General features: G+C 39.5%; 1 protein-coding gene across 3 annotated transcripts in view; it reads left to right on the forward strand.

Annotated features, from left to right (window-relative positions):
• Positions 1-4,435, forward strand: part of LOC129542211 (protein CFDP2-like) — a 90,527-nt gene extending 86,092 nt beyond the window's left edge. For all 3 annotated transcript variants that reach the window (XM_055404407.2, XM_055404409.2, XM_055404405.2), the window contains one exon: positions 1,601-4,435. In XM_055404407.2, coding sequence (XP_055260382.2) covers positions 1,953-3,176 — 1,224 coding nt within the window. In that variant the 5' untranslated portion in view covers positions 1,601-1,952 and the 3' untranslated portion in view covers positions 3,177-4,435. The remainder of the gene's footprint in view (positions 1-1,600) is intronic.
• The last annotated feature ends 9,725 nt before the right edge of the window (positions 4,436-14,160 follow it).

The raw sequence follows: 14,160 nt of genomic DNA on the forward strand, positions 1-14,160 counted from the left end.
CTTCCAATGAACACCCAGGATTGATCTCCTTTAGAATGGACTGGTTGGATCTCCTTGCAGTCCAAGGGCCTCTCAAGAGTCTTCTCCAACACCACAGTTCAAAAGCATCAATTCGTTGGCGATCAGCCTTCTTCACAGTCCAACTCTCACATCCATACATGACCACAGGAAAAACCATAGCCTCGACCAGATGGACCTTTGTTGGCAAAGTAATGTCTCTGCTTTTTAATATACTATCAAGGTTGGTCATAACTTTCCTTCCAAGGAGGAACTGTCTTTTAATTTCATGGCTGCAATCAGCATCTGCCATGATTTTGGAGCCCCAAAAAATAAAGTCTGACACTGTTTCCACTGTTTTTCCATCTATTTCCCATGAAGTGATGGGACCAGATGCCATGATCTTTGTTTTCTGAATGTTGAGCTTCAAGCCAACCTTTTCACTCTCCTCTTTCACTTTCATCAAGAGGCTTTTGAGTTCCTCTTCACTTTCTGCCATAAGGGTAGTATCATCTGCATATCTGAGGTTATTGATATTTCTCCCAGCAATCTTGATTCCGGCTTGTGCTTCTTCCAGCCCAGCGTCCCTCATGATGTACTCTGCATATAAGTTAAATAAGCAAGGTGACAATATACAGCCTTGACGTACTCCTTTTCCTATTTGGAACCAGTCTGTTGTTCCATGTACAGTTCTGACTGTTGCTTCCTGACCTGCATACAGGTTTCTCAAGAGGCAGGTCAGGTGGTCTGGTATTCCCATCTCTTTCAGAATGTTCCACAGTTTATTGTGATCCACACGGTCAAAGGCTTTGGCATAGTCAATGAAGCAGAAATAGATGTTTTTCTGGATCTCTCTTGCTTTCTCCATGATCCAGTGGATGTTGGCCATTTGATCTCTGGTGCCTCTGCCTTTTCTAAAACCTGCTTGAACATCTGGAAGTTCACAGTTCACATATTGCTGAAGCCTGGCTTGGAGAATTTTGAGCATGACTTTACTAGCGTGTGAGATGAGTGCAATTGTGCGGTAGTTTGAGCATTCTTTGGCATTGCCTTTCTTTGGGATTGGAATGAAGACTGACTTTTTCCAGTCCTGTGGCCACTGCTGAGTTTTCCAAATTTGCTGGCATATTGAGTGCAGCACTTTCACAGCATCATCTTTCAAGATTTGAAATAGCTCAACTGGAATTCCATCACCTCCACTAGCTTTGTTCGTAGCTTTCTAAGGCCCACTTGACTTCACATTCCAAGATGTCTGATTCTAGGTCAGTGATCACGTTATCGTGACTATCTTGGTCGGGAAGATCTTTTTTGTACAGTTCTTCTGTGTATTCTTGCCACCTCTTCTTAATATCTTCTTCTTCTGTTAGGTCCATACCATTTCTGTCCTTTATCGAGCCCTTCTTTGCATGAAATGTTCCCTTGGAATCTCTAATTTTCTTGAAGAGATCTCTTGTTTTTCCTATTCTGTTGTTTTCCTCTATTTCTTTGCATTGATCGCTGAGGAAGGCTTTCTTATCTCTCCTTGCTATTCTTTGGAACTCTGCATTCAGATGCTTATATCTTTCCTTTTCTCCTTTGCTTTTCACTTCTCTTCTTTTCACAGCTATCTGAGACGCCGGCCCCGGCGGCACAGACGCGAGAGACTCCGGCCCAGCGCAACCGACCACGCGGCGAGGTGCGGCCGTGAGGAGCTACCCAACGTCCAATAGGCGGTGGCTGCGTGGGTGCAGGAGGGCCGAGAGGAGCTACTCCACGTTCAAGGTCAGGAGGGGCTGCCTTGAGGAGATACCCCTCATCCAAGATAAGGTACAGCAGCTGCGCTTTCTTGGAGCAGCTGTGAAGAGATATCCCACGCCCAAGGTAAAAGAAACCCAAATAAGACGGTAGGTATTGTGAGGGGGCATCAGAGGGCAGACACACTGAAATAATCACAGGAAACTAGTCGATCTGATCACATGGACCACAGCCGAATGTGGTCCACTGGAGAAGGGAATGGCAAACCACTTCAGTATACTTGCCTTGAGAACCCCATGAACAGTATCAAAGGGCAAAATGATAGGATACTGAATGAGGAATTCCCCAGGTCGGTAGGTGCCCAGTATGCTACTGGAGATCAGTGGAGAAGTAACTCTAGAAGGAATAAAGGGACGGAGCAAAAGCAAAACCAATACCCAGTTGTGGATGTGACCGGTGATAGAGGCAAGGTCCGGTGCTGTAAAGAGCAATATTGCATAGGAACCTGGAATGTTAGGTTCATGAATCAAGGCAAATTGGAAGTGGTCAAACAGGAGATGGCAAGAGTGAACATAGACATTCTAGGAATCAGTGAATTAAAATGGACTGGAATGGGTGAATTTAACTCAGATGACCATTATATCTACTACTGTGGGCAGGAATCCCTTAGAAGAAATGGAGTAGCCATCATGGTCAACAAAAGAGTCCGAAATGCAGTACTTGGATGCAATCTTAAAACCGACAGAATGATTTCTGTTCGTTTCCAAGGCAAGCCATTCAATATGACAGTAATCCAGTTCTATGCCCCAACCAGTGACATTGAAGAAGCCGAAGTTGAACGGTTCTATGAAGACCTACAAGACCTTTTAGAACTAACACCCAAAAAAGATGTCATTTTCATTATAGGGGACTGGAATGCAAAAGTAGGAAGTCAAGAAACACCTGGAGTAACCAGCAAATGTGGCCTTGGAGCACGGAAAGAAGCAGGGCAAAGGCTAATAGAGTTTTGTCAAGAGAACGCACTGGTCATAGCAAACACCCTCTTCCAGCAACACAGGAGAAGACTCTACACATGGACATCACCAGATGGTCAACACCGAAATCAGATTGATTATATTCTTTGCAGCCAAAGATGGAGAAGCTGTATACAATTAGCAAAAACAAGACCAGGAGCTGACTGTGGCTCAGATCATGAACTGCTTATTGCCAAATTCAGACTGAAATTGAAGAAAGTAGGGAAAACCACTAGACCATTCAGATATGACCTAAATCAAATCCCTTATGATTATACAGTGGAAGTGAGAAATAGATTTAAGGGACTATATGTGATAGAGTGCCTGATGAACTCTGGACGGAGGTTCATGACATTGTACAGGAGACAGGGACCAAGACCATCCCCATGGAAAAGAAATGCAAAAAATCAAAATGGCTGTCTGCACATCTGAGGTTACTGAAATTTCTCCCGGCAATCTTGATTCCAACTTGTGCTTCATCCAGCCCAGTGTTTCTCATGATGTACTCTGCATATAAGCTAAATAACCAGGGTGACAATATATAGCCTTGATGTATTTCTTTCCTTATTTGGAGCCAGTCTGTTTTTCCATGTCCAGTTCTAACTGTTGCCTCCTGAACTGTATACAGATTTCTCAGGAGGCAGGTCAGGTGGTCTGGTATTCCCATTTCTTAAAGAATTTTCCAGTTTGTTGTGATCCACGCAGTCTTCAAAAGGCTTTCAAAAGGCTTAGTTGTGATCCTCATAGTCTTCAAAGCCTTGGCTTTGAAGTAGATGTTTTTCTGGAATTCTCTTGCTTTTTCGATGATCCAGCAGATGTTGGCAATTTGATCTCTGGTTCCTCTGTCTTTTCTAAATTCAGCTTGAACATCTGGAAGTTCATGGTTCATGTACTGCTGAAGCATGGCTTGGATAATTTTTAACATTGCTTTGCTAGCATGTGGGATGAGTGCAATTGTGCGGTAGTTTGAGCATTCTTTGGCATTGCCTTTCTTTGGGATTGGAATGAAAACTGACCTTTTCCAGTCTTGTGGCCACTGCTGAGTTTTCCAAATTTGCTGGCATATTGAGTGCAGCACTTTCACAGCATCATCTTTTAGGATTTGAAATAGCTCAGCTGGAATTTCATCACCTCCACTAGCTTTGTTCATAGTGATTCTTCCTAAGGCCCACTTGACTTCACATTGCAGGATGTCTGGCTCTAGGTGAGTGATCATATCATTGTGATTATCTGCACTGTGAAGATCTTTTTTGTACAGTTCTTCTGTGTATTCTTGCCACCTCTTAATATCTTCTGCTTCTGTTAGGTCCCTACCATTTCTGTCCTTGATCGAGCCCATCTTTGCATGAAATGTTCCCTTGGTATCTCTAAATTTCTTGACAAGATCTCTTGTCTTTCCCATTCTGTTGTTTTCCTCTATTTTTTGGCATTGATCACTGAGGAAGGCTTTCTTATCTCTCCTTGCTATTCTTTGGAACTTTGTGTTCAAATAGGTATATCTTTTCTTTTCTCCTTTCCCTTTAGCTTCTCTTCTTTTCTCAGCTGTTTGTAAGGCCTCCTCAGACAACCATTTTGCCTTTTGGCATTTCTTTTTCTTGGGGATGGTCTTATACACTGCCTCCTGTGCAATGTCATGAACCTCCATCCATATTTCTTCAGGCACTCTGTCTATCAGATCTAATCCTTTGACTCTATATGTCAATTCCACTGTATAATTGTAAGGGATTTGATTTAGGTCATACCTGAATGACCTAGTTAGGTCTAGTGGTTTTTCCCACTTTCTTCAATTTAAGTCTGAATTTGGCAATAAGGAGTTCACGATCTGAGCCACAGTCACTTCCGGTCTTGTTTTTGCTGACTGTACAGAGCTTCTCCATCTTTGGCTGCAAAGAATATAATCAGTCTGATTTTGGTGTTGACCATCTGGTGATGTCCATGTGTAGAGTCTTCTCTTGCGTTGTTGGAAGAGCATGTTTGCTATGACCAGTGCGTTCTCTTGGCAAAACTCTGTTAGTCTTTGCTCTGCTTCATTCCGTTCTCCAAGGCCAAATTTGCCTGTTACTCCAGGTGTTTCCTGACTTCCTACTTTTGCATTCCAGTGCCCTCTAATGAAAAGGACATCTTTTTTGGGTGTTAGTTCTAGAAGGTTTTGTAGGTCTTCATCGAACCATTCAACTTCAGGTTCTTCAGCATTACTGGTCGGGGCATAGACTTGGATTGCTGTAATACTGAATTGTTTGCCTTGGAAACAAATAGAGATCATTATGTCGTTTTTTTGAGACTGCCTCCAAGTACTGCATTTCAAGCTCTTTTGTTGACTATGAGGGCTAGTTCATTTCTTCTGAGGGATTCTTGTCCGTAGTAATAGATATAATGGTCATCTGAGTTAAATTCACCCATTCCAGTCCATTTTAGTTTGCAATAGACTTTTTAAATATTCAGTTTGCAATAGACTTTTAAAATATCCTGCCTGGTCTTCAGATTTAAAACATGAAAAATACTTATTCAAAGAAGTTTATCATGAGTGTCACAAGAAACTACCTCCAAATGTTAGAAATATAAGAATTTTTAAAAGTGGTGTGACTGAAAAACATGGCAGAAATAAAAAAAAAATTAAAAATACGGATCATTGTAAGTAAAGCTGCGCCAAATTTTTTTAAAACACCTACTGAAACAAGCAGGAATGTCAGAGTGCTGGTAATTACTACCTCTGAATTTCCTGTGGAGTTTATTTTGCAATACTTTAGTTGGAAGTCTTTTACCTCAGTTTGTGGAGAGATGAAGGGAAAAAAGTAAATACATATTAAGAAAAAAAAAAAGGAAAAATTTTAAATGTAAGAATAAAAGACCCAAGTTTCACAAACACTGGGGTTCATTAACATACAAAGAAGCTTTGTGCCCCAAGAAGCTAATGTCTGAGCAGATAAACAACACAGTTGTTTCCTTTTTCTAGTCTGAGCATGAACTCTTCCTTGAGTTTAATGAAAGACAGTTGGATGAGCTGTATGAGTGAAAAGAGAGGAAGGAAAAATAAATCAAGGCCCTTAAGGCAGTGGTCCCCAACTTTTTTGGCACCAGACACCAGTTTTGTGGAAGACACTTTTTCCCCTGACTGGGGTTGGTGGGAGCTGGTTTCAGGATGATTCAAGTGCATTGCATTTATTGTGTACTTTATTTCTGTTATTATTATTGCATCAGCTCCACCTCAGATCATCAGGTCCCAGAGGTTGGGGACCCCTGCCTTAAGGGAAAAAATCAAAACAGGTATCTAATATTGGGAAAGAGTAATTATATAAATTTGGATCTGCTATTGCATTGACTCTTCTGGATATTAGGATATTGAGAGAAATCTCTAGTTATCTTTGGTTCCTTATCAATAAAAAATTGAAAAGAATCATATATTTTTCAATGGATACTGAAATGTGAATGTAGGATTTATGGAGAAAGTTCTTAATGCTTCAGAAAAGAGTTTAGGAGAATATGGTGTAAGTGCATTTATTTAAACAGAATGAGCACCTTGAATGTGTTTGTTTCATTCATTACTGTAGTATGAACACTTTTACTTAGTGTTTGCTATACTTTTAAAAACCTTATTGTGGTGTAATCTGCATATAGTAAAATGTGCCCATTTAAAGTGCAGTGCACTGTGTTTCAGTAAATGTATATACTCACCACCTCCACAGCCAAGACACAGAACATTTTCATCACCTCCGAAAGCTGCTTCATAGTTGTTTGCAGTTATCAGCACTTAGTATTGTCAGGCTTTTGAATGTTAGTCGTTTTAGTGGAGATGTAGTGATATCTCACTGTAATTCCATGGAATTCTCCAGGGAAGAATACTGGAGTGGGTTGCCATTTCCTTCTCCGGGGCATTTTCCTTACTCGGGGCTCAAACCCGGGTCTCCTGCATTGCACAGATTCTTTGCTGTCTGAACCACCAGGGAATGATAATTAATAACATCAACAACCATCTTTTCAAGTACTTGTTTGCCATTCATGTGTTTTCTTTGGTGAAGTGTTAGTTAACATATTTATATTGGGTTGTTAGTTTTTCTCTTATTTAGGTAATGTGAATTCCATATATATTCTGGATATGAGTCCTTTATCATATAAAATGTTTTGGAAATAATTCCCCCAGTATTGTTATGCCCTGAGTCCGGTCCCCCCATACTGGTAGAATAAGACACTCGCAGCAATGCAAAAGCAAGAATGGGGTTTATTTCTAGCTCGAGCTAGGGCTCATGCCTCCTCCAGCGCAGTGGAGTGGGACAAGAGCCCCGAGCCCAGGTCACAGCGGTTTTTATAATCTCAGGTTACATAAGCACCTATTTCTGTTCAAAAGATCAAGCTGGCAGAAGCTCATTGGCCAGTTCATGCACGCACGGAAGCTCACTGGCCAGTTTATACGCGCGCGGGGTTTTTCTGGGGGATTTCCCTTTTTACTCTGATTGGCCCGACTTTTGGCGCCAGCGGGACTTTTCTAGGGAGGAGTTTCTTAATTTTGGCACCGGCGGGATCTTCTTAGGGAGGAGTTTCTGTGGACTTAGCCTCCACCCTCTCTCCAGGAAATCAAAACTTAGGCCTAAGCAAGGTCTCAGGCCTATCCTGGCTACTCAGATGTTAGGGCTCCTAACAGTATGAGACTCACCATTAAATGAGACTTTCAGCTATAAATTTTCCACTGATGTCTTTTATCAGGTTGATGAAGTTTCCTTTAATTCTTAATTTGTTGAGAGCTCATCATTAATGGTTGGTGAATTTTTGCTCAAATGCTTTTCCCCCATCTATTGAGATAAATCATGTGGCTTTTCTCTTTTATTATGTTAATGTGGATAATTACATTGATTGATCTATAAATATTAAATCAACCTTGTATTTCTAAAATAAAACCTGCATGCTCATGATGTATTATCCTTTTTCTCTATTATTGGATTCTTTCTGTTAATATTTTAAAAGAAATTTTGCATATATATTCATGAGAAATATAGGTCTATAATTTTCTCATGATCCCTTTGCTTTTAGCATCAAGATAATATTGACCTCATAATATTAAATGAGTTGGGAATTGTATTGGGATTCCCCAGGGCCATCTTCAGCTTGATGGCTCACTGGAAGTCCAAGAGGACTCAGAAAACTAGTATACTTATGATCCAGTTTATTACAGTGAGAAGTGAAAGTGAAAGTCACTCAGTTGTGTCCAACTCTTTGTGACCCCATGGACTGTACAGTCCATGGAATTCTCCAGGCCAGAATACTGGAGAGGTTAGCCTTTCCCTTCTCCAGGGGATCTTCTCAATCCAGGGATCGAGCCCAGGTCTCCTGCATTGCAGGCAGATTCTTTACCAGCTGAGCCACAAGGGAAGCCCATTACAGTGAGAGAATACACATTAAATTCAGCAAAGGAAAAGGTATGTGGGTTTAAGTCCAGGGGAAACCAAACCTAAGCTTCCAAGTATCCTCTCTTAATGGAGTCACATGATTTCCTTTATTCTCCTCACAATGATGTGTGATGACATGTGTTACCAACCAGGGGTGCTCACCTGAGTATTGGTGTTTAGATATAGCTTCAAAGCAAAAACAGGTGTTCATCATAAACCACATTCCCATGAACATCTGATCAAACTCATATCATGTGATTCAAGGCTTCATGCATATACAATCTTTCTTATCAGTCAGAATATCCCAAGGACTTAGTGCTCATATCCCAGGAAGTGGCCAAGGGCCAATCCTAGAGAAAGGATGTTCTTGAGAATGTGCAGGGTTTGAACACCCAGGCCTGTTGCATTAACCCTTTTCCTGTACAGGAAGTATGTTTGTAGACTCTACTTTCTGAAAGAATTTGTGTAAGATTGGTCATATCTCTTATTAAATGTTGACTGCAATTTATCAGTGAGGCCATCTGGACCTCAAATGTTCCTTGTTGCAAGATCTTTAATTAAAAATGCAATTTACTTCGGACTATTTATATTGTCTATTTTTTCTTGTGTCTTATTTGTAATTTGTATCTTTCAAAAAATTTGTCCATTTTGGTTTGTTGTTAATTTGGGGGAGATATGGCCCTGCTGACACCTTGATTTCAGATTTAGTGCCTCTGGAACAGTAAGATAATACATTTGTGTTACTTTAAGCTATAAAATTACAACAATTTTTTTCAGCAGCCCAAGAAAAATAATACTTTCAGTTTTTATGATCGGTCATAACTGTAATGGTATTGAAATTGGTAATTTGTGTCTTGAACTTTTTTCCCCTTTGGGTAGAAGTTTATTGATTTTATTGATCTTTAGGTTTTATTGGTTTATCTCTTGCTTGCCTAATTTATATTTCATTTATTTTTACTCTTATCTTTATTATTTTATTCCTTTTGTATAATTGGGGTTTAATTTTTTCCCTAGCTTCTTAAAATGGAATCTTATATCATTGAGCTTGCCTTTCTCTTTTTTTCTAATATTGGTTATTTAAATTTATAAAACTCCCTCTCAACACTGCTTTAGAACCAGCCCACAAACTTCGATATGTTATATTTTTATTATCATTAAATTTTCTAATTTCTCTTTTGACTAAGGGATTCTTTAGAAACTCAGTGGAGGGATGAAGACCAACCTCCGCCACAGATTTAATCCTTATGCATCCCAGTACTGTCTCCACTAGTTTCTGTGGCCTTTTGGTTGTTAGTGTCTGACAACAGTTCTTTTTAAAATAGTCTGTCCAGTTTTTATAATTATTGTGTACAAGAGAGTTTGCTCAACCACTTTATGCTGTGAAGGCAATAAAGAGAAGCCATTTGTTAGACATCTTACCACTGTATCTTAACTGCCTCTTTTCATGCCTGTTCCCCTTCATTTTATTGTAGGCCCTTGGAATGTGGAGACTCTATCCTATCCCATGTCGCATTCACAGCACCTGGAGCAATACCTGGCGCTAAGCAGGCCCTGTATTAACATTTGTTGACTAAATTAATAAAGTTCCAGCAATGTGTCTCACCTGACATCTTCAGAAGCATGGCAGGATCATTATGTTACATAAGCCCAGAAGGATGCATGATTATCAGAATTACGTGAAGGAATTTGAACTATGCAAATCATCATGTAAACGAAGAACCTGTTGGCGATGAAGTCATGGTTCAGTGGTAGGGGAGGTAGGATGTCAATGCAGGTGAAGCTAAGTAGATCAGGAACTCACCGTGATACCACACCGGTGCTGAGGGATCACCTAGAGGCTCCTCATTAACAAATGCAAAGCCTACATTTTTGTTCACAGTGAATATAAGGGCACTAAAGTGATGTTTGTTTTTTTTCTGGGAACAGAAACAGAGGCTAAGAATTGCTATTTTCAAAAGCAAAAAAGCAATACCTCTGTATTCATGGTTGTCAAAGAGAAGCTTATGTATGTTAAAATATTTATGCTATTTTCACTGCTGTTGGTATGGTTGTCAAAGAGAAGCTTATGTATATTAAAATATTTATGCTATTTTCACTGCTGTAACACTCTTTAACCTCATCACTAGTACTGGCTTTGAAATAGCAATAAAGCAAGGGTGAAGAGAGTGAGGTGTTTGAAAAGAGTACCACGGAAACTTACATCACCATATATAAAACAGATAGCCAATGGGAATGTGCTGTATGTCTCAGGAAACTCAAACAGGGGCTCTGTATCAACCTAGAGGGGTGGGATGGGGCGGGAGATGGGAGAGAGGTTCAAAAGGGAGGGGATATATGTATACCTATGGCTGAGTCATGTTGAGGTTTGACAGAAAACAACAAAATTCTGTAAAGCAATTATCCTTCAATGAAAAAATTAATTAAAACAAGCAAGGGTAAAATGGCTTTTTGTTGATTTTTGGATATTGCAAAAGATATTTTTATCTTAGTCAAGGACTAATTTAAAAGCATATAATATGGGAATGAAAGTGGTATGAAATAAAGAGAAGACTAAATGTTTCTATCTTTTCAGTTAAATATTGAATATGTACTACAGTTACAGCTTATGGAAATGTAAGGAAGGAATTCCACACAAAAGAAAAAAGAAGAACAGGAATGCTTGCAGAGGGACAAACTTCCGTCTTGGGAATGGGCCTGTCATGTAACTCTGTTGGTAAGTCGGGCGGGACTGAAGCTGAATGGACGCAGGATGTACTTCTGTCTAGTGCAGCTGAAGGTACTCAGTACCAGTTCTTTGTCTATGAAAGCAGAGCCTGTTTTGCCAGTTCCTCAAGTTGTTTTCAGTTCTGCTGATGGTTTGGGACATTCTTCAGAAGTTCCACATAATTCCCCTTTGATCTGGCTCATTTCCAGCTTGTCCCTAGCCTATATCCTTCCTGAGTTTCCCTGCTCTCTTTAGCTAGAATACTTTTAAATTTTTTAAAAATTTTATATTGGACTCTAGTTGATTTACAGTGTGCTGTTAATTTCAGGTGTATAGCAAAGTGATTCAGTTATATGTATACATGAATTATTCTTTTAAAAATTCTTTCCCATTTAGATTATTATAGAATATTGAGCAGAGTTTCCTGTGCTATACAGTAGGTCCTTGTTGATTGTCCGTTTTAAATATAGAGTGTTTACATGTCAGTCCCAAACTCCCAGTTTATCCCTCCTCCTTACCTTTCCCTCTTGGTAGTCATAAATATATTTTCTATGTTTAGGAGTCTGTTTCTGTTTTGTAAACACTGAACCACTTTTCTAGTCTTCGAAAGATTCTTTACTTTTTCTCTCTCCCTTTCTCTTCCCAACCTTCCCTTTCTCCCCCTACTTCCCTTCCTTTATTCTTCTTTTAAAATAATTCTTTTTCAAATAATTCTATTAAATGGAAATATATGCTTCTACTATCCTTTAATCTTGTACAGACATAGACACATACACACACACCTTGGCATTTTACGATTTGACATATGTTTATCTTGGGTTTTCAATGAAATGTTCACAAATATTTTCCAGCTTCATGTGGATTATTAAATTTTTAAATGCTATCATTCAATATCTCCCTAACTAATCTCTACAGGTTTTTCAAGTGTTTTTTTTTTTCTTTCTAAAATTGAATAACAGGGATGGATTTTTCTTTTGCTATGCTTTCTCTCTTCTACACCACTGGCATGCTCAATTTAATTGGCATCATCCGAACATTTACTAGCGGCTACATGGTATGGCATTCTTTGGCATTGCCTTTCTTTGGGATTGGAATGAAAACTGACCTTTTCCAGTCCTGTGGCCACTGCTGAGTTTTCCAAATTTGCTGGCATATTGAGTGCAGCACTTTCACAGCATCATCTTTCAGGATTTGAAATAGCTCAACTGGAATTCCATTACCTCCACTAGCTTTGTTCGTAGTGATGCTTTCTAAGACCTACTTGACTTCACATTCCAAGATGTCTGGCTCTAGGTGAGTGATCACACCATCGTGATTATCTTGGTCATGAAGATCTTTTTTGTACAGTTCTGTGTCATGTATGGATGTGAGAGTTGGACTGTGAAGAAAGCTGAGCGCCGAAGAATTGATGCTTTTGAACTGTGGTGTTGGAGAAGACTCTTGAGAGTCTCCTGGACTGCAAGGAGATCCAACTAGTCCATTCTAAAGGAGATCACTCCTGGGTGTTCATTGGAAGGACTGATGCTAAAGCTGAAACTCCAATACTTTGGCCACCTCATGCGACGAGTTGACTCACTGGAAAAGACTCTGATGCTGGGAGGGATTGGGGGCAGGAGGAGACGGGGACAACAGAGAGTGAAATGGCTGGATGGCATCACCAACTCGATGGATATGAGTTTGAGTGAACTCTGGGAATTGGTGATGGACAGGGAGGCCTGGCGTGCTGTGATTCATGGGGTCACAAAGAGTTGGACACGACTGAGAGACTGAACTGAACTGAACATGGTATGGCACTGTACAAAGGTATGGGGACCCAAAGAATATGGTATGCTTCTAGTTGCTTATAGTCACAATGAAGAGACAAGCTATCACATGGAAAGATAAATAATGAAGAAAGTCATATATGCTCAGTTCAGTTCAGTTCAGTCGCTCAGTCGTGTCCGACTCCGCAACCCTAAGTAACAAAAAAGTAATATAAACAATTATTATCAGAATTCATGAATGGGAGCATTATTATAGCCTGAGATAGAGAAGGAAGGGTAGAAGCAAACAGTCATTGAGTGTTTATTATGTCGAGGCTTTTCATATGTGCCATTTATTTTCCATTGTGGGCTTTCTAGGTGGCCTAGTGGTAAAGAGTCCGCCTGCCAGGGCAGGAGACACAGGAGACAGGAGTTCAATCCCTGGGTTGGGAAGTTCCCCTGGAGGAGGAAATGGGGACCTACTAAAGTATTACTGCCTGGAAAATTCCATGGAGCCTGAAGGGCTACAGTCCATGGGGTCTCAGAGTCAGACACGACTGAGCATGTACACACCAGTTTCCATTATTTAATTATTTCAAGAAACTGGGAGGTTTATAAAGCTACCTCTTTTCAAAATGATGAAACAAGACTCAGAGTGGGCAAAATGGTATTCCCAAGAATCCAGAGATAATAAATTGCAGTCCAGGATTTTAGACGAATAGTCATAACATATTTCAGCAGTAAAAGTCTCAGAAAAGTGTAAGGCTTTTATGGGGTATAATAGAACGATCTTTAATGATAAAGTCCAGATCAAATAATGCTTTGAATGCCAGCTTCTTAGTGTATATGTAATGTGTGCTGCTGTTGCTGCTGCTGCTGCTGCTAAGTCACTTCAGTCGTGTCCGACTCTGTGTGACCCCATAGACGGAAGCCCACCAGGCTCCCCCGTCCCTGGGATTCTCCAGGCAAGAACACTGGAGTGGGTTGCCATTGATTTAATACTATTAAATATTATTTTTACTTTAGAAAGGTAGAGATAAAATTTGTTGTATTTTAAAAATTTTATTAAAAATTCTTAATTGAAGTACAGTTGATTTACAATGTTGTGTTAGTTGAGGTGTACAACCAAGTGATTCAGTTATACATACACTTAAACATATATATATACTATTATACTATTATTACTATATATTATTATTACTATTATATATACTAATATTAATATTAAAACATTAACTCCTTTTCAGATTCTTTACCCATGTAGGTTAGTAAAGAATATTGAGTAGAGTTCCCTGTGCTGTACAGTAGGTCCTTGTTGGTTATCCATTTTATATATATGGTAGTATCTGTATATTAATCCCAAGCTCCTGATTTATCCCTCTTCCTCCTTTACCCTTTGGCAACCATAAATTTGTTTTTTATGTCTCAGTCTATTTCTGTTTTGAAAATAAGTTCATTTTTATCATTTTTAGATTCCATATATAAGTGATGTCATATGATATTTGTCTTTGTCTGATTTACTTCACTTAGTATGATAATATTCAGTTCAGTTCAGTTCAGTTGCTCAGTCGTGTCCGACTCTTTGCGACTGC

Source organism: Moschus berezovskii, chromosome 19 (genome assembly GCF_049115385.1).
Source record: "Moschus berezovskii isolate FMDL1 chromosome 19, NW_MosBer_1.0, whole genome shotgun sequence".
In the NCBI taxonomy this organism is placed as follows: Eukaryota; Metazoa; Chordata; class Mammalia; order Artiodactyla; family Moschidae; genus Moschus; species Moschus berezovskii.